This window comes from Scyliorhinus canicula, chromosome 2 (genome assembly GCF_902713615.1).
Source record: "Scyliorhinus canicula chromosome 2, sScyCan1.1, whole genome shotgun sequence".
NCBI classification, from domain to species: domain Eukaryota; kingdom Metazoa; phylum Chordata; class Chondrichthyes; order Carcharhiniformes; family Scyliorhinidae; genus Scyliorhinus; species Scyliorhinus canicula.
In genome coordinates this window covers 167,934,241-167,953,360 of record NC_052147.1, presented here as the reverse complement: position 1 = coordinate 167,953,360, position 19,120 = coordinate 167,934,241, and the positions used below count along the sequence as shown (strand labels likewise).

The following is a 19,120-nucleotide window of genomic DNA, read 5'->3' as shown; positions in this document are numbered from 1 at the left end:
TGTCCCTTAGAAAGGTGATGGTATCAACCCCGATTTGGCATTTTGTATTATTGAGCTTGAGGCCATTTTGTTTTCTCTGTTGTCAGACTCTCTAGAAGCTTTCGGTCATGCTCGACACTTGTGGCCCCTCAGATTATGATATCATCGACATAAATGTGGATGCCTGGTTACCCTTCCACTCTGTGCTCCATGGCATGATGGAAAATTGCAGATGCCGAGATTATGCCGAACAGCATTCTCAGGAAGCAGTAGCGCCCAAAGGGCGTGTTAAACGTACAGAACATCATGCTCACTTTGTCCAGCTTAAGCAGCCAGAAGCCATGCAACACGTCCAATTTGTGACACTTGTCGCTCCTCCCATCGCGCACGCTATTTCTTCCCGCTTTGGGATGGGGTAGTGCTCCCTTTTGATGTTCAGGTTGAGATCCTTGGGGTGCATACATATCCTTAGGTCACCATTCCTCTTTTTAACACGCACCATGGAGTTTAGTCAGTGGGTTCCTCTATGCGCCTGGTGACTTCGAGAGCCGTCATTCTGTGTAACTCTGCCTCCAGTTTGTCCTTCAGCGGAGCAGGTACACGTCGTGGCGTGCTGTAGCCACCTGGGTTGGACACTTCCTCACACAAAATGGAAGAACCCAAAGATTACAGGGTAAAATGGACATTGGCAAAGAAACAAGCAGTCTGCAGAATCCCCTGTATTCTAGCTGCCACAGAAACCAGACAGAATTGTAACTAACGAGCTGCGCATATTAAGTGAGCGATTCACGGTGATTCCCAGGCACAATGGACACAACAGTTAAACATTCTATGGAAGTTCAGACATTCCGGCGCCAGTGGAGTCTAAGACAAAGGACACCAATAAGGTGTAAGGAACTGCCCGGTGATCGAGGAACGGCCCCGTTATTGGGGAAATTCAAATCAATCGATTGGGAAGAGACCCAATCGATTGCAGGTTTAGAGAGGGTCCGCCCAGAAGGACACGATGCTCCTGGGACCTATAAAAGTCAGGTCCCAGGACGGATTCGCTCTTCTTGACCAGCCGGCCCTCCCAGCAGAACACCTTTGCAGTAGAAGAACCTTGAGAAGGAGGGGCCTGGTCAGCAGCCGCTATCAAGTAAGTGTCATACAACGCATGCTACGAGAGTAGACACTCCTAACCCCTTTAGTCCACACCAACTGGAAGCTTGCGGATCCAGGACAAAGCAAGAGGCCATTGTTCCCTGATCCGGCAGTTCCCTTATTCCAGATAAGTATTGGCCTGTTAGTGGTAGGAATAGCCTAGTCTTGTAGTTTTATATGCATAAGTACTAGATAACTGTATTATAATAAACGTGTCTTGTTTGAACTTACTAACTGGTGTATTGAGTTATTGGTCTGAACTTGAACTTGAATCTTGTGGCGGTATCTTAACGATACCTGGCGACTCTAGAGCTAAGGAATAAAACAGAGCCAAATTGAGTGTAAAGCACACACACCCAGAACGAGCAACAGTGCGTACGACTGGTTTTGCATTTTCCTTCAACTGGATGCAATATGTAAAAGGCAGAGGGTCAAAGCCTTTAAATAACTCTGGATAGTCCTTCGCGATGGATATATATTGCAAGGTGCTATGCTTTCTGCAATGTACACCCGCTTGACGAGCCCAAGCTCTTCACACGCCTCCACTCCAATGAGCGATTTTCTTTCTGTCTCCACTATGGAAAATATGATCATACACGTTCTGTTCTTGACAGTGACTTCGAGCTCAGATGCTCCTACCTTTGTGTTCTGCCGACCATTATAGTCCTTCAGGAGTATTGCTCTTGGGATCATTTTTGGCTTGATTTTCAGCCATATCAACAGTAACAAAGTAATCAGATTGGCCTTTGTTCCCTTGTCAAGCTTACAGTTGATCAGTGTGCCATTAACCATCAGCTGAATTGTCCATCTATCCTCTTATGGTCTCCACATCTGCCTCATTGTGGCTGCAAATTTTCAGAAAATATTTTCTGCTTCGGTTGGTCGGACTATTCGTATCCCCCGTCCAGATCATGTTAACAACAGCAAAGTTATTGATGCATATCTCCTTATCCACACAAATTGGTTCTGTTTGGTCAACTGTTGAATGTACAACGCCTAGTAAAATGACTCGTTCTGCCACACTTGTAACAAGTGCAGGACATTTTTGTGGCAAACGTCTATTGCCACATTTCTGGCACACAATGGCGGATCCGGTTGGCTGCCCAAAATGGCCACCCGCACTGAGAACACGTTTCTTTTTTGACTGCGTCACAATGCGCTCAAAATGGCCACCCACACGGAGACCATATTTCTTTTTCAACTGCACCACAACAGTGCTTATGGTGCCCACGATTTCTTCGCGATTGGCACCAACATTTTTTAAGCTGAGCACATTGATCTGCTGTGCAGCTAACTCACTAGCACGACAGATCTTGATGGCATTTTCTAATTTCAGGTTGTCTTCCCGCAGCAATCTCTCACAGAGTTTATCGTTGGATGTCCCAAACACTATCTGATCGTGGATCATCGATGACTTCAGATTATCAAAATTACAAGACTGGCCTTCAAACGCGTCGGTTACAAAGCGATCAAAAGATTTGCCTGCTTTTTTGGTACATGAATGAAATATGTAACATTCAAATGTTCCGAGTTTTTTCTGAGAGCCATGCCGATTGAAGTACTTTATCACCTGATCCTATCTTTGCTTTCCTCTCCTCTATCAAAAGCGAAGGTATTGCACATATACTTCTACTGCTCCAGGACCTGCTACTGTGAGCAGCAACTCAATACTTCTCTCGTCAGGCTGTGCCTGCAGGCCAAGGGCTGAAACACTAAGTCTAAATTGTTGCTTGAAAGTGAGCCACTTTTCATCTACGTTACCCGAGACTTGAAACTGGTGGGTTGCCTTTAAACCTTCCATCCCTAATTTTAACGTTGTTTGTTGCGTTGAGTTGCAAATAGCTATAGTTCACCAGGTCGGCGGAAGAATCTTATCTTTTCATTCTTCAGCCTATTGCCCCACGTCTTTTTCTGTTGCTCTCTTTAAATGTTCTGTACTGCTGGTACCATGTTGTGTTCTGTGATCCCACCGCAGTAATAATGTACATAGAACATCTAGTTGTTTAACTAGAAAGATGATTTATTAGCAAACACGTGGAAAGATAACGAAGATATTACTATACAGACAATGTTACTGAATAAATTCAAAAAGAGAGCAAAAGAAGAAATATTTTACTGTCACAAGTAGGCTGACATTGCAATGAAGTTACTGTGAAAAGCCCCGAGTCGCCACATTCTGGCGTCTGTTCGGGTACACAGAGGGAGAATTCAGAATGTCCAAACTACCTAATAGCACGTCTTTCGGGACTAGTGGGAGGACACCGGAGCACCCTGACGAAACCCACGCAGACACAGGGAGAACGTGCAGACTCCGCACAGACGGTGACCCATCCGGGAATCGAACCTGGGACCCTGGCGCTGTGAAGCCAAAGTGCTACTTTAAGATCCTGTTGTATATCCTACTACCTACCGACTTTCTCCAGTCACGTGACGATGTCTGATGCCACCTGCTGGCCGGAGGTCGTACTGAGAGCTATGTGTACTGATACGCAACGATATACATTTATGTGTCCATGTATATCACCACAGTGAGGATATAGGATTGATCAGGCAAAGCCAATGAACTTGATGTTGAAAGATAAAGAGTAAAGAGAAGGTTGCTGAGCATAACTTTAAAAGGGGAAAGAGTGAACAGGTCAGAACAAGATCACTACATGCTGGTAACAGCCGTAGATAACAGAATAGGTAAAGGACAGCAAAGAAAAATCATACACATAATGCACAAAAAGGAACAGATCCTGGAACTGGAAGAAATACAAAGAACAAATAAACAATAGTGGTGTTCAGAATCCTAAGAGTTTGGATAAAGTAGATAGTTGGCAGAAGAAATGAAAACCAAAACACCAATTTCAGGTTATTGGCATAAGAAGAATCAGAAACATGAAGAAAAACTCTGTTATACAGTAAGGTGTTAGGATCAGGAAATCACTGCTTGAGAGTGCAGTAGAGGCACCTTCAAATGAGGCCTTTAAAAGAGAATGGAATACAGAAGGAAAGGCAGGAAAAATTTGATTACACAAGCTTCTCTTGCAGAGAGCTGGCACGCACACAGCGGCCTGAATAGCGTCGTTCATTGCTGTAACCATCCTATGACAGTGAAAAACTATATCAACAAAAGCGCAAGAATGTACCATTAAAACCATCTGATATAAATCTTGAGAATTTACACCGAAGAGGTGGTTCCAGTGAAGGGTGATATCTTGGTGTAAGATGAAGCGAGTGGGCATGCTGAACAATTGCCATGACATGTGTTATAAGAAAATTTCCCTGCACTTTCGGAAGAGCATGGTTGAACAAAGTAAAACTAAATTGACAAGCTGTGAACCAATTGATTATGGAAAGAACATATTACAGAAACTCTTAGAAAAGTACAAGAAGATATTTGAAAATGACCAGTGTCGAGGCATGACTTATGACTTATGATAAAACCTGACAGCACTCTTAAATGCTTAAAGGCAAAGTCTGTGTTATATACTACCAAACCAAAAGTTGAAGTGGAACTTGGCAAATTAATCAAAGATGGAGTGATTGAGTGTATGTTGACTAGCCATTGGGCAACCCCAATTGTCCCAGTTCTCAAGCCCGATGGCTCAGTAACAACCTGCGGTGACTTTAAAATGATGGCAAACCAATGTGGTGTGCCAACCAGTATCCCTTCTCATTAATAGAGGATTGTCGGGTGCCCACAGAAAGATAGCTGTGTCCCAGATGAAGGTAGCAGCTGAGCTGCAACATCTGCTAACTATTGTAACATGCTGTTCAGGTACAAGTGCTGAATGTTTGGAATAACACCTGCACCGGCCCTATTCCAAAAGTCCATGGACCAAATCCTTAGTGGCCTCAACGATGTTCAATGTCATTTGGACAAAATTTTAATTATAGACAGGATGGAACAGGAGCACCAAAAGAATTTAGAAAACACACTGAAGTGTCTTGCAAGACATAAATAATCTTCAAATCAAAAGAGAGAAATGCAAATCTTTGCAATCATCAATGATCTATCATGGCCATGTAATTGAGAAGGACAGGTTCCACAAGGAACCTGAGAGGATGACTGCAACTTTAGATGTTTCATGACTGAAGATATTGTATCACAACTGAGATCTTTCTTAGGACTCATTAATTACTATGGAAAATCTCGTTACCATTTTAAAACCACTTCGTATATTATGTGCAAACCAACAATGGACTTGGACAAAAATCTGTGAAGAGGCATATACTATAGTAAAAAAATTTTAAAATGTACTGAGGACATTAGAAGCCTTCATTTGACCCCCCCAAGTTGAAAATACAACGCGCATGTGACAAATCATCCTATGGGGTGGATGCAGTTGTCCCTCATATAATGTCAAATGGAAATGAAAGACCAATAGCTTTTGTTTTGAAAATGTTGATGGGCGCTGGACAGAATTATGCTCAATTGCAGAAAGAAGTTTCCGTACAATATTTGGAGTCAAACTATTTTATCACTACTTGTATGGAAGACATTTTACCTTGTTAACAGACCACAGTCCTTAGACAACGCTTTTTGGTCCATTCAAAGGAATATGTCTCTAACTGCACGTCATTTGCAGAGAGGATTCCTCATCTTATCAGCGTATAATTACAAGATTAAATACAGATGGTGGGAGCAACATTACAGGATTAAATACAGACGGTGGGAGCAACATGCAAATGCCGATGCTCTATCACATTGACCAATTTGTTATAAAGCCAAATCACAGGAGAACTATGTAAACTACGTGCACTGTTCTCAGCTATTACTACATCAAAGTGCAAAGAAACACAACATCAGATGTGGTGATGGGCAAGGTCAAGGACATGATCTTGAACGGTATACCACTGGATAAACAGAGGAGGAATCCGGAATTCAAGCTGTACCGAACAAGGGAACTTAAATTAATGGAAAAAAAGCGAGTATTTAAATGGAGAATTAAAAATTTATTGATCTTACCATATGTAGCAGAGTAGAGTGACAACAACAAAGCCAAGTTGCTTGCCATGAACAGATGTAGAAAGAGAGGATCTAACCATTCAATGGCCTGCCAAAGCTGAATACCCCACAATCAACATCCTAGGGGTCACCATTGATCATAAGCTGAACTGGACTAGGCAAATTAATAGTGTGGCTACCGGGGCCGGTCAATGCTAGGAATCCTATGGCGAGTAACTCACCTCCGACACCCCAAAACCTGTCCACCATCTACAAGGGACAAGTCAGGTGTATAATGGAACACTCTCCACTTGTCTGGATAGATGCAGCTTCAACAACACTCAAGAGCTCAACATCATCCAGGACAAAGCAACTCACTTGATTGCTCCCCCTTCCACGAACATTCAAACCCCCCACCACCAAGGAACAGTCACAGCTGTGTACATCATCTACAAGATATACTGCAGTAACTCTCTATGGTTCCTTAGACAGCACCTTCCAAACCCACAACCACTTCCATCCCGAAGGATAAGAGCAGCAGATACCTGGGAACCCCACCACTTGGAGGTCCCCTCCAATCAATCACCACCCTGATTCTATCGCCGTTTCTTCACCGTCACTGGGGCAAAATCCTTGAACTCCCTCCCTAACAGCAATTGGGTGCACCTACACCTCAGGGACTGTAGCGGTTCAAGGCAATAAGGGATGGGAAATAAATGCTGGCCTAACCAGCGATGCCCAAATCCTGTACATGAATTTAAAAAAAACAAGTAGCTGGGATCAAGGCTAAAAGAATCTCATACTGATATAGAAGTATAAAAACAATAATTAGAATACTTCATTAAGTAATCACTGTTCACCACGAGTAAAAATTAGGTTAAAATTTAGGGGCAGAACAGTGGCACAGTGGTTAGCACTGCTGCCTCACAGCACCAAGGACCCAGGTTCGATCCCAGCCCCGGGTCGCTGGCCCTGTGGAGTTTTCACATTTTCCCAGTGTCTGCGTGGGTCTCATCCCCACAGTCCAAAGATGTGCAGGGTAGGTGGATTGGTCATGCTAAATTGCACCTTAATTGGCAAACATTGTTTAAAAGATCCTGTAGTATTTACAGCATTTTAAAAAATTATTAAAATTTGTTGTCACACAGTGCTGCCTGAGGTGAGGTGGCAGCAGCCGTTAGCTCGAACAGTATTGCCCAGTCACCGTCGACACAATCGTGCAACCATGGGGAACCACCAAGGCTGGCAGACCAGACGATGCAATGGCAGCATGGGCTTGAACCAGTTGCCCCTCCATCCCAAGGTGGACCCCAGGGCCCCGATTCGGAGGATGGAGCACTGAGTGCCAACCCGGACACGTCCCATGGAGTGGCGACGATGGCCACCAGCTCCCCAGAGTTCCACCCCTCTGATGTGGTCACGTCTCGCAGTCAGCATACAAGACAGGGTGGCACCACTGGGAGTAAGGTATTTTATAGCACATTGAACAACTTTTTGCACACCATTATGATGCCGCTGTCACTTTCTTCCACAATGCGGGCTGACCTGCGGATCTTTGCCCATCTCTCCAGGCATTCCTGCCCCCCCCCGCCTCGTGGCACTCACTTGTCCTCCGGCCGTCGACATGTACCATAGCTGTGTCCCATCTCCCAGGTGTTCGGCTGTTGAGTGTGTGGTGTTGCCTCCCACAGTGTTCAGACACAGTGTCCAGGCATCAAGGTGTGATTGGGATGTGAGGCAATGAATCCCACATGCTACATGGTTCACCCAACCATGGGAATCCACTTGGGATGTGTAAAGTGCTCACTTAACCATGATTGCCAATTCCCGATTAGCAAAAGCCTTCAACCGCAGGGCCAGAGGCCTCAGCAGTCGTTGAGAATTATGGGTGATCGGTGGGCAGAGACAAGGTTTGCCCCTGGAACAAGTACATACAATCCAGGGGTATCATCATGGTGCCTTGAGCGATTGCCCCCTGGTTGCGCGCCCCCCCCCCCCCCAAACAAACCCCACATGCCGGCGCACCCTTGCGGTGGGTCCCCCACTTCGCGTCAAGCACCGAGGTGGCAATCCCAGCACCCCCGGGCTCTTTGCCTGTGAGTAAAGATGGCTACTCACCTCCTCAGCTCCCCACACAAACCCTTCTGCCAGGTTCACATTTTTCAAAGGAGTTCAAAGGAGTACTAATCGGCGGCAGCGTGAGCCCTTTCTTGGGAGGTCGCTGAGTGATGGGAGGCCATTGGATAGGGGGTCGCTCATGTTGATTGTATGGAAATGGGGCTTAAGTGGTGGTAATTGGTTGCTTGTCACGCTACAGCAAAATCCCAGTGGGTGGGTTGCATCGCAAACTGTTTTGCGCCCAGCACGGATCTCATTTTGTCCTCTCCCTCCATTCACCGGCCTCGTTACGCTCAAGCGTAACGAGAGCCAGAGAATCACGCCGATGTTATCAAAGACAAACAGATCCCTAGGACCAGATGCCCTCCCGAAGTTTAAGAGTCCCCTAAATATAACCTCCAAAAGTTACTTTGATTCAAGAAGTTTTCCTTTAGGTCGGAGAATTGAGAAATAAATGAAATGAATGAATGAAATTAAATGAAATGAAATGAAAGAAATCAATGAGTTTAAACTAATGAATGATGGACAAGTTAACCTAATATCTGCTGTCAGGAAATTACTAGAATTTATAATTAAGACCAGGTGACAGAACACCTTGAAATTATCAGCTGATAGGAGTACCAGCCTGGATCAATGACCTGATGAAACAGATTCAAAGCAAAGTGGAATGTCAAATCTCAGGGATTCAGGGTATAGAAGTGAGTCACAGGCAGCATTAATTGGTAAAAGCTTGGCACTGAAGGGGAGATGTATAAAGTAGTCTGTAGTTGGGAGAGTAACCTAGACAACCAAGCAAACAGTCTCAACCTTTGAAATCCCATGAGCCTGCTGATATTCCACAAAGTTCCTGAGGATAAGCAGTGGTTTGCTGCAGAGGCCGAGTATGGAAAAAAAGAGCAAAGTAAGAAGTCTTACAACACCAGGTTAAAGTCCAACAGGTTTATTTAAAATCACTAGCTTTCGGGGCACTGCTCCTTCCTCAGGTGAATTTCGAAGCAGTGCTCAGAAAACTAGTGATTTGAAACAAACCTGTTGGACTTTAACCTGGTGTTGTAAGACTGCTTACTGTGCTCAACACCAGCATCTCCACAACATGGAAAAAAAGAGGATTCTGAGTAGGATGTTGCCATCTACTGAAGGTGGGGCATTGTTTCCCTCCTCCCCCAACTCCACTTGGGCCAACCGGCACACTGCTTACCTTTGTTCTGCCATTCACACATTCTAATCTCTTTATGTGCCACTATCAGCACCCTTCTTAGCCTTAATCATGACTATTTGCATTCCTTTTGTCTTTTGAGTTTGACATCTTTTGTCAATCTCCACCTATTACTGACTCCCTATCCAGCCGTACCACTCCACGCCCCCCACTACAATATAAATCTTCCCCCATTTCCAGTTCTCTTTGAGAAAGACCCATCCAGACTCAAAACGTTAGCTTCCTTTTCTCTCCACAGTTGCCGTCAGACTGCTGAAATTGTCCAGTGTTTTCTGTTATTGTTTCATATTCCACCGTCAGTGGTAATTTGCTTTTATATGGTCTAAATGTTTGGTCGGGAAAGGCAGCTTCAGCTTGCAGGAGAAAGGGAGAGGATAGGGTCCATCATTTACAAGTCAAGTTTCTGTAAGACTGAGGTTATCAGTGAATTCATTTATACAAGGCCTTGAGGTGATGAACGCTTTGTTTGCAGGGAGTGAATATTTTGAAAGGCGACATGGAGTGGGTGATCAGAGACCGTGGAGGGGCAAGGAGCAATGAATTAATTGGGAAGTATTATTTTCAGAGAAGGAGATGGGTGGGCTTTAGGAAGTGATAAGTGCATGAGGTAGCTTTAGAAGAACTAGTCACGTGAGCTGTAATATAGGAACAGCGAATCATTGAGTCACAGAATCCCTACAATGCAGAAGGTCATTTGGCTCATCAAGTCTATACAGACCCTCTGAAAGAGAATCCTACCCCAGCCTAATAACCTGTAACCCTACCTCACATGCACATTTTTGGACTGTGGGAGGAAATGGGAGCATCCAGAGGAAACTCTCACAGGCACAGGGAGAACGTACAAACTCCACACAGTCACCCAAGGACAGAATTGAACCCGGGCCTCTGGCGCTGAGGCAGCACTGGTATTCACTATGCCACCTCAAATGTCAAACAAAATCAACGCTGTCCCACTCAGCCATGCTTCAAACCACGGCAGCAGAGGCGAAAAGTAGAACTGAAATAACAGAAAACAAGAAACTAGATGGTAGAACATTTAGTGAAAATCAGGTGATTACAACCAGGTGAACAAGAACAGGCTACAGAAAGTTCCTGCAGCAGGCACAGAAGATTGGGTAGGGATGGCTTAGAAACTGGATGGCTTTTGCATTTCTATTGTGTATCTTTGATAGGACTTTTTGTGGATGCCATCAAGATTTGAGGTCTGCTAGTGGTTGAAGGAATTCAGGACTGATGTTGGCGAAGGATATTTGGGTCAGATGCAGAGAGAGAAAAAATAGAATCTAGGGCAGAATTCTCCCCCCACCCCCACGCCGGATGGGAGAATTGCAGGGGTGCCGCGCGAGTCCCGCCACACCACCGCGGCACCCACACACGATTCTCCCACCCCCCCAAACCAGCGCGGCGAGAATCACGGCTGGCCGCTCGGAGAATTGCCGCTCGCCATTTGAAAAAGGCAAGCGGAGATTCTGCGGCCCGGATGGGCACCGTCCAGACCTGTTCACTGCCGGCGGGAACGCTGTGGGGGCAGCCTGTGCGGGGGGGGGGGGGCTCCCATGGGGTCTGGCCCGCGATTGGTGCCCACCGATCGGCGGGCCGTCCTCTCTAAGGGATGACCTCCTTTCCTCCGCCGCTCCGCAAGATCCATCCGCCATCCTCTTGCGGGGCGGACTCAGAGGACAGCAACCGTGCATGCGCGGGTGACGTCATTTACGCGGCACCGCTTTTTACGTGGAGCCAAGGCCCAGCGCACGTAAATGACGCGACGCCGCTCCTAGCCCCCCGGGGTCGGGAGAATAGAGGGCTGGGAGCGGGCTCCGATGCCGGAGTGAAACACCGACTGTTTTCACTCCGGCGTCGGCACTTAGACTCCCGTTGGAAGAATTGCGCCCCTGGTGTCTGGTAAAGAGGTTCCAAGCTTGAAATGAAAGAGAAAATGCTGGAAAATCTCAGCAGGTCTGGCAGACTAGAATTTCAAATGAAATGGAAACTTCATTCTAACGACCAAATGAATAGGTAAACTTTCAGAACTCTAGTCAATGTTGTTATATATCGATTTCAACCACGTTCGCATTCAATTATCACATCTGTAACTGATGTTTAACTTAATGCAAGTAAAATGGCTTTTTCTTTATGCCAATATTTTTACAACAGATTTACAACAAATTGTACCCTTGTGACACAATGCAACAGCACAGTTTGAACTCAAACTTCTTTTTCCGAATGAATATATGCAACAACCTACCCATATCCTACAAACAAAAGCAACGCATAATAAACAGGTCTGAAATTGATTGGCACCATCTATTCAAATACTTTTTTGAAGCTTAACATACTACAATCACATTCTTTTCAATAGACAATGTCGAGCTTTTTAATTTTTCCTGGGGTCAGTGACTACATATTGCAGCCAGCGAAGGAATCAATGTTTCAATTGTCTGGGTCATTTTGTCTGGATTTAGAACTCCAGAAGTTTTTATCTGCAGATGTTTTTAGCCAAAAGTAAATACAGAAAACATCTTAATCTTCACTGGTCTCAGCAACAATAGGAACAATAAAAAGGATTGAAAATATGAATATACCAACAACAACTTGCATTAACATAGTAAAACATAGTAAGATGCTTCAACTGGAGCTTAAATCAGGCTAAAAGATTGACATGGGCCAAAGAATGGAACGTTATTACAGGTAATAGCTTGGTCAGAGGTAGATCAAATAGCTTGGTCAAAGGGGGGGGGGGAGCAGGGAAGAGAGGTATCGTGGAGGAACGTTTTAGATGAAGGCATGGCAGGGTAATGGTAGGGGGAACAAATGTGAGGATGTGCAAAAGGCCAGAAACACCAAATGGGTTTACTTCAATATCAAGATAGAATTAATCTTGGGTGTGAAATATTTGTATAGTTGCAGAACTCCTCACTAGGATGCTGGTACTGTACATTAATCAGCACAGTTGACCAAACAAGTGCTGAAAACTGTCTTTACAGATGCAACTTGGGGCTGGTTCATGCAAACAGATTGTTGCACCATTCAACTGTTTCAATCTATCAATTTATTTAAATCTGAAACATTTTGCAACAATCAGCACCTGACTCATATCATTACTAAGCATTTTATACGGCGATGCCGAAAAAAACAGACAGGATGGCAAACTGTGTTGTGTATTTTCTGTCATAACCATAAAAATGAGCATGTTTCCTTTGCCATATTCCCATTATGCTTTCTTCTTACAAAAGGGAATGTGCTTCTCACAGCTCACTCATTGTTTCTTCATGGGTAATCCCACAGTTAGATTCACACAAACCTTGTTCATTAGCTCTTAAAAGGGTTAGTGGAACATTTTTGTAAAGGTGAAAGAGTTGACTGATTGCAGGAGTTCCATATTATGAATTTCTCAACACCACTAGACAGCAATATTGGCCGACCGGATCAGCTTGCACACAGGCCTTCAATTTCACATTGTGATCACAAAGGAAAATATAACATAAAGATTTTGCTAATTTAAATAACAGCAATAACAACCATGAAGCCTAACAAGAGCAGTGCAACACAAGTATTAAAATATAACTGCAACACACAATCTTTCCATTTCTCCCTTGCATTCCAGTTTCCCTTTATAAAATCAAAAGACTCATTGCAATTATTGCTTTAGTGGCATTGCCAGTAAGATCATACTTACATTCTGTATATTGTTGCAGCTGAGCAAACTCTGCTGGACTTAGGATAATCCACTTTCCATCACTCATTTTCTACAAATCTGCTGAGACGAAATTGTTACTCATTAAGATGGACAGCAATTCACAAAGTGCTTCTAGAAAAATACGATCCCAGAAGACATGGCCCCTTCCTTTTTAAAGTGGACAGAAGAACTTCTCTGACGATCTGTTTACTCTTGCTGTGGTTTACATTAGCTTTGAAATTGCAGCAATCACACTAGGAAGGCTCGTTAATTGTTCTTAACGTGTGATGATCAACTGTGCTTAGATTCTCTGCTTAATTGTTTCATTCACAAGATTCGTCGAATAAAATCCATTCATGTTTTTGAAGGGTGAATCATACAAATTTTTCTTCCCAAATCTGCAAAAGCATAAAAAAGTACAATGAGCTTACAAGGAAGTGAATACAAATTGAAATAATTTTGCAATATCTTAATAATGCCAACTATTGTGGTCCCAAGACTGGTTTAACTCAGAGTTGTATGAGGTGTGGATCTTTCCTTCAATTACCTAAATTCATCACCAACTTACTATTTTTTGATTGAAAAAAGGAATGCTACTAACCAGAAGAGAGAGCAGTGTATTAGGCATAAATACTTCAACAGGACTGTAAACTGGAAGATAAGATTCTTTACAGGATTGAACAAAACAATGAAGAAATAAAAACTGAAAATGCTGGAAATAGTCAACAGGTCTGGCAGCATCTTTGTAAGAAAGAATGAGTTAACGTTTCAGTTTAATGACCTGTCATCAGAACATCTAGGAAGGTGTAATTACAACATTGGCCAACTCTTCGTTGTTTCCCCCCCCCCACACTTTATAAATATGGTCATCAGAATAAGGTCCACTTAACGAGGTCTCACAGGCTTCTCGCCACAAATGAAAGCTCACCAGCTGATTAGACGGGACGGCGTTCATCAGCCCTCCACTAACAAAGTCGAGCAGCACTTACTCAGCCAACCCCAGCATCAATAATGGCGCCCAGGAGACTGGCCTCAAGATTCGGGGACGGAGACCCGGGGACGTTCCTAGACGCAGTGGAGGCCAGGACGGATGTCCTGTTCCCCCGAAGGGTGAGCCATAGGGCAGCCAGTGCTGCCTGGGATGAGGCAACAGCAGCTGTAAACTTGGGCAAAGTGAGCAGGAGGACTGGTCTCTAGTGCTGAAAAAAGATCAACGACCTACACCAGGCAGCACAAGTGAGGAGACATCAACGCCTCCCACCACATTAAGGGAGTATCCACCCACTCCTCAACTTCCAATTGCCCCTCCACCCCTTCCCCCTTCCACCCCCCCCAACCATGCGTTCACACCCCCTTCCCATCAGTGTGAACCACGCGTGTGGCTAATGATGCCACCTCTGTCTCCTCAGCAAAAGCTTTCCCATAAGCATCCAGAGAGGGCCCAGACTAGCGGAGGGGTGACAAAAGAATCCTCACCTCCTTCGAGGAGCGGGCCCTGGAGGTGATAAGGTAGCGGAGGACAGAGCGATCATCCACGCGGAAGCTGGCAGACACCGCAGAGGTGAGGAACCACCGGGCTCCACACGGGGGATGTGTCAAACGCGAGTTATTATTGCCATACTGACTGACTCATCCCTCCCACATGTCCATTCTCCCACAGGTCCTCCAGCCGATGGCACCAGCCCATCATGGGCGGCACTGTCTCCTGCCTCCCAGGAGACCGCCTCGGAGGAGAGCTTTGGGGATGCAACGGTTATGGTTGCGACACATCCGTCATCCCCACCCTCCACCAGTGCAGATACACACACCTCGGTGGGACATATTGGTGGACAGGCTTCGGGTCACAATCTGGTGAGCACCACACTGCTGCTGATATACTTCAGGTTGAGGCAGGAACCCCCAGTCAAGACAGCAGTTGGAGGGCTGGGTCCCAGCCTGATGCTGAGCCTGAGGAACAGAGTTACCCAGAGCTAATGGAAACAATAGGGAGCAGCCGACCATTCAGACATTCCCCAGAGATATCTCCTGGGTGTTTGGATGTTGGCTGCTGCGGGTGCGGTGTTGCCTCCTACAGTGTCAGGCACAAGCCCAAAGATAAAGGTATGACTGGAATGCTAGGCAATGACTCCCACATGCTAGATGGCTCGCCCATCCATGGGATGCGTCAAGTGCTCACAGTGATAGCCTTCAGCTGCACGGCAGTCTGTGGGTTATAAGTTGTCAGTGGGGCAGGGACAAGACTTGCTCCCGGAAAGGGAACACATTATCCAGGGATTGGCATGGTAGTGCGTGAGTTTGCCCTGGGTTGCCCTCCCCCCCCCCCCCCCCCCCCCCAAGTTTGCCTCCCCACCCCCACCCCCCTATGGCAATCTATCTCTGCAGAGGGTCCCCCAACCTCCAGCAGAGATTCCCCCACTGAGCATAGCGGTGGCAATCCCAGAACCCCCGGGTTCTTTGCCTGTGAGCAAGGATGGCTACTCACCTCCTCAGCTCCCCACAGAAGACCTTCAACCAGGTTCACGTTTTTCAAAAGGAGTACCAATCAGCACCAGCTTGAGCACTTGCTGGGGAGGCCGCTGAATGATGAGAAGCCGTTGGATATGGGGTGTGTCCCGTTAATTGTAACAAAATAGGGCGTTAAGTGATGATAATTGGTTTCTCGCCACAATCTCTCCCATAGGCGAGATCCCAATTTTGCCTATGGGAGAGGGCCAGTTGCTTCGCAAACTGTTTGGTGCCTGGCGCGATTCAATTTTTGACTTCTCTATCACTATTCACCAGCCTTGGTACGCTTGGGCGAGAGCGCAACGAGGCCTGAGAATCGCGACCAATGTATTGATGCCAGGGCAGGTGTCTTGGAGTTTTAAGACGGCTCCATTTCAAAAGGTGAATTTGAGAACAGCAGGCAGCCAGTTAAGAAATGTAAAGAAACTATTACATTCAGCTGCAGATTTAAATATAGCAAATGTATCCACATATTAGAAATATGCAAGGGGTAGGAGGTTGGGTCATTCCAACAAAGATACGTTTCTAATGGAACCCAACAAAAATGTTTGTAAGAGCTTGGCCTATGTGAGAGCTTGGCCGAGATAGGATCCCATGGCCAGACCATCTACTTGGCAAATGAAATGAAATGAAAATTGCTTATTGTCACGAGTAGGCTTCAATGAAGTTACTGTGAAAAGCCCCTAGTCGCCACATTCCGGCGCCTCTCCGGGGAAGCTGGTACGGGAATTGAACCGTGCTGCTGGCCTGCTTGGTCTGCTTTAAAAGCCAGCGATTTAGCCCAGTGAGCTAAACCAGCCCCTAATGTGATGGCATTAAAACTGAACTCAAATGCACGAGTTGCTGAGTTCATAAGTTCAATGAATTTTGACTTGTACAATGGTGGAGGATCTAGACCACCATGATATAGTGCTGCTGCATAAATATCTATGGTGTTTCTTGGAGTTCCAAGACAGCAAAACTGGCAAGGAGGCTGCCAGCTGGGCCTGGGCACAGGTGGTTGAGGCGGTAAGCATGTGGGCAATGCCATCCAGACTGGCCAACAGTGCAGAGAAAAACTGCAACACCTTCTTTTGGGCAACAAGGGTGAGTAGGCAGCACTGTGCTTTGAGCACCAACCCCTATCCCACACACGTGTAACCCCACCCTCCCCCACCCAGGGGAAGCTGAACCCCCACACTGCACCACATATCGGCACCCATACAGGCTGCCATGGCCAGGTGGGCTGGCCACTGAAGATACCAGCTACCCACCCCCTGAGATGCATCCATTGGACTGTCTAACAACATGTGTTTTCAGTGTCTGTCCCCCCCCCCCCCCCCCCCCCCCCCGGCCAGGAGAAGGCCACGCACAATCACCGGGAGAAGACTGCAGGGGAATCGCCGGACTTGCAGCCCTCATCGGGGAGGCAGGTTGGCATCGGGCGAGTAAGTCAGACTCCACTGAGTTCCGGTTCTCCATGGCATGTGTGTCACCACCATCCTCCCCCCCCCCCCCCCCCCCATCCACAACACGAACGCCATCACCCCAACACTCGCCATCACACCTCCACTCCCCCTCAGGCCACAATGCAATCCTGCTTCTTGTCTTGTGTCTTGCAGGAGCTGTTGGTGATGGGGGGGGGGGGGCCCATTCAGGTGTCCCCCAACCCCAGCCACAGCCAGAACCCCAGGTGTTGTCCAGCAGTGAGGACGGTACGGACAGGAGCCATCGACCCACATCCTAGGTGTCCAGGCATAACACTCATTTCCAGTCACAGCCGTCTCCAACACCCTCCACCATCCCCGAGACACTCACCTCGTTTGGGCGCCTTAGTGAAGAGGCTCTTGGGGCACTATCTGGTGCACACCACACACATGATCCGATACAGCAGATGGAGGGAGGAACTCCTGAGGAGGCAGACGGTTGGAGGACAGGCCAATCCCAGGGACTAGCTTCCCTGCAGACGGATTTCGGGCTTCTGGAACGGATAGTTCCATCGATTGTGGAGATGCCATCGCAAAGCCAGGGACTACACAGGGGGTTGTCGGTGAGTATCCAGTACCTGCAGGTACAGTTGGAGGAGTCCAACCAGTGCAAGAGCAGGAGATGGTGCCACAAGGGTGTCTGGATGGCGTTGCCCACAGCGCTGACCGCCTCAGCTACCTGTGCCACCCAGGCTAACAACACACGGATGACGTCTGCAGTGGAGGCCTTGGGGGTGAAGGTTTCGTCCATGGGCAAACATGTCCAAGGCTTGGGGCAATCTGTGCAAGTTCTGGCCAATGTCCAGGACAACGCTGCACTTTCACAGGCAGCCATGTGCCAGACCCACCTGGATATTGCAGCGGCGCTCCTGAGCATGGCCCAGTCACAGGGGGCCTTGGCTGAGAGCATCAGCAGCGTTGCCCAGGCGCTGGCCGACATGGCACAGACACAGAGGTGGGTGGCTCAGTCCCTGAAAGAGATGGCGCAGTCACTGGCTGATGCGGCACAGACCAGATAGTGGTGACACAGACACACCAGATGGAGGTGTCCACTCCCTGTGCTCCATGGCCAGGAACATGCAGTCTCTGGTCGAGACGAGAGGGAGTCCCCAGAACTGGCAGCACCAGGGAGAATCAGGGGTTAGCTCATATCGCACCACTGTCCCATGGAATAGCCCAGGGGCCACCGGGCAACCAGAGGGAAGAGGAGGTGATGAGGCATGTTCCGGTGACTCCCGTCAGAACACTGCAGCACTGATATGCCCTCACTTGGGGGGTGTGGGTTAATGCCCATGTGTGTGAGGGGTGACAGTGCCCATGTCTGGGGGCTGATGGGGGACCCTCAAGCTCACTTAGGGATCGGGGCACCCTTTCAAAATGGCAGCTCAATCACCTTCAGCCCCCCAGGCAGGCTGTAGCCAGGTGCCAATCAGTGCTGGTCCACAAAAGTGGACCAGACCTGGAGTGGTCTCCCAGGCCACCAGAGACCCCAGGATGGTCACGATAAGTGCAGGGTGGCCACCTGGCTCTCCCCGTGGAGCATGACAAGCCAGCAGGAGCACTGCCGAGGTGCCAGTGCGAGGGTGCCCAAGTACCAGGATGGCACTGCCAAGGGTCATGGGTGAGGGGGGCCATGCCCATGAAATGAGGGTGGAGGGGGTTTTGAAGGGTGGGGAGTGCAGGGCAGGTACGTAAGGGCCTCTAGGAGGTTGGGTGGGACCCCCAGAGACCTCTAGCGGGGTGTCCTCACTTGGAGGGTGTGGGGTAGTGTCTAAGTGGGAGGGGGGGTGACATTGCCCATGGGGGGTGTGGGTGACCCACAAGCTCAGTTAGAGATTGGGGCATCCTTTCAAAATGGCGGCCCGATCTCAGAGTTCAGCGGCCCAGTGCTAAAAAATATTAAGTGTGGGTTAAACTGGTGAGAAATTCCCCAGGGCCCAAGTCAGCAGAGCAGTCAGGAAACTCCCTGAAAAATCTGCCACAAGTGAACTTCGAAATTTTGGTGGAGAATCACGCCCTCAATCTTTTTGCTTTACTTTTTATTTCACACCCCATTTGACCCCTCTGTGCTGGTCTGTCTTGTG

The 19,120-nt window shown here is 47.3% G+C and overlaps 1 protein-coding gene across 4 annotated transcripts in view; it reads right to left on the bottom strand.

Annotated features, from left to right (window-relative positions):
- LOC119961672 (diacylglycerol kinase beta) overlaps positions 1 to 19,120 on the bottom strand; it is a 797,376-nt gene that overhangs the window by 688,588 nt on the left and 89,668 nt on the right. For all 4 annotated transcript variants that reach the window (XM_038788967.1, XM_038788974.1, XM_038788981.1 and 1 more), the window contains exon 2: positions 13,066 to 13,463. In XM_038788967.1, the coding sequence (XP_038644895.1) occupies positions 13,066 to 13,132 (67 nt within the window). In that variant the 5' untranslated portion in view covers positions 13,133 to 13,463. The remainder of the gene's footprint in view (positions 1 to 13,065; positions 13,464 to 19,120) is intronic.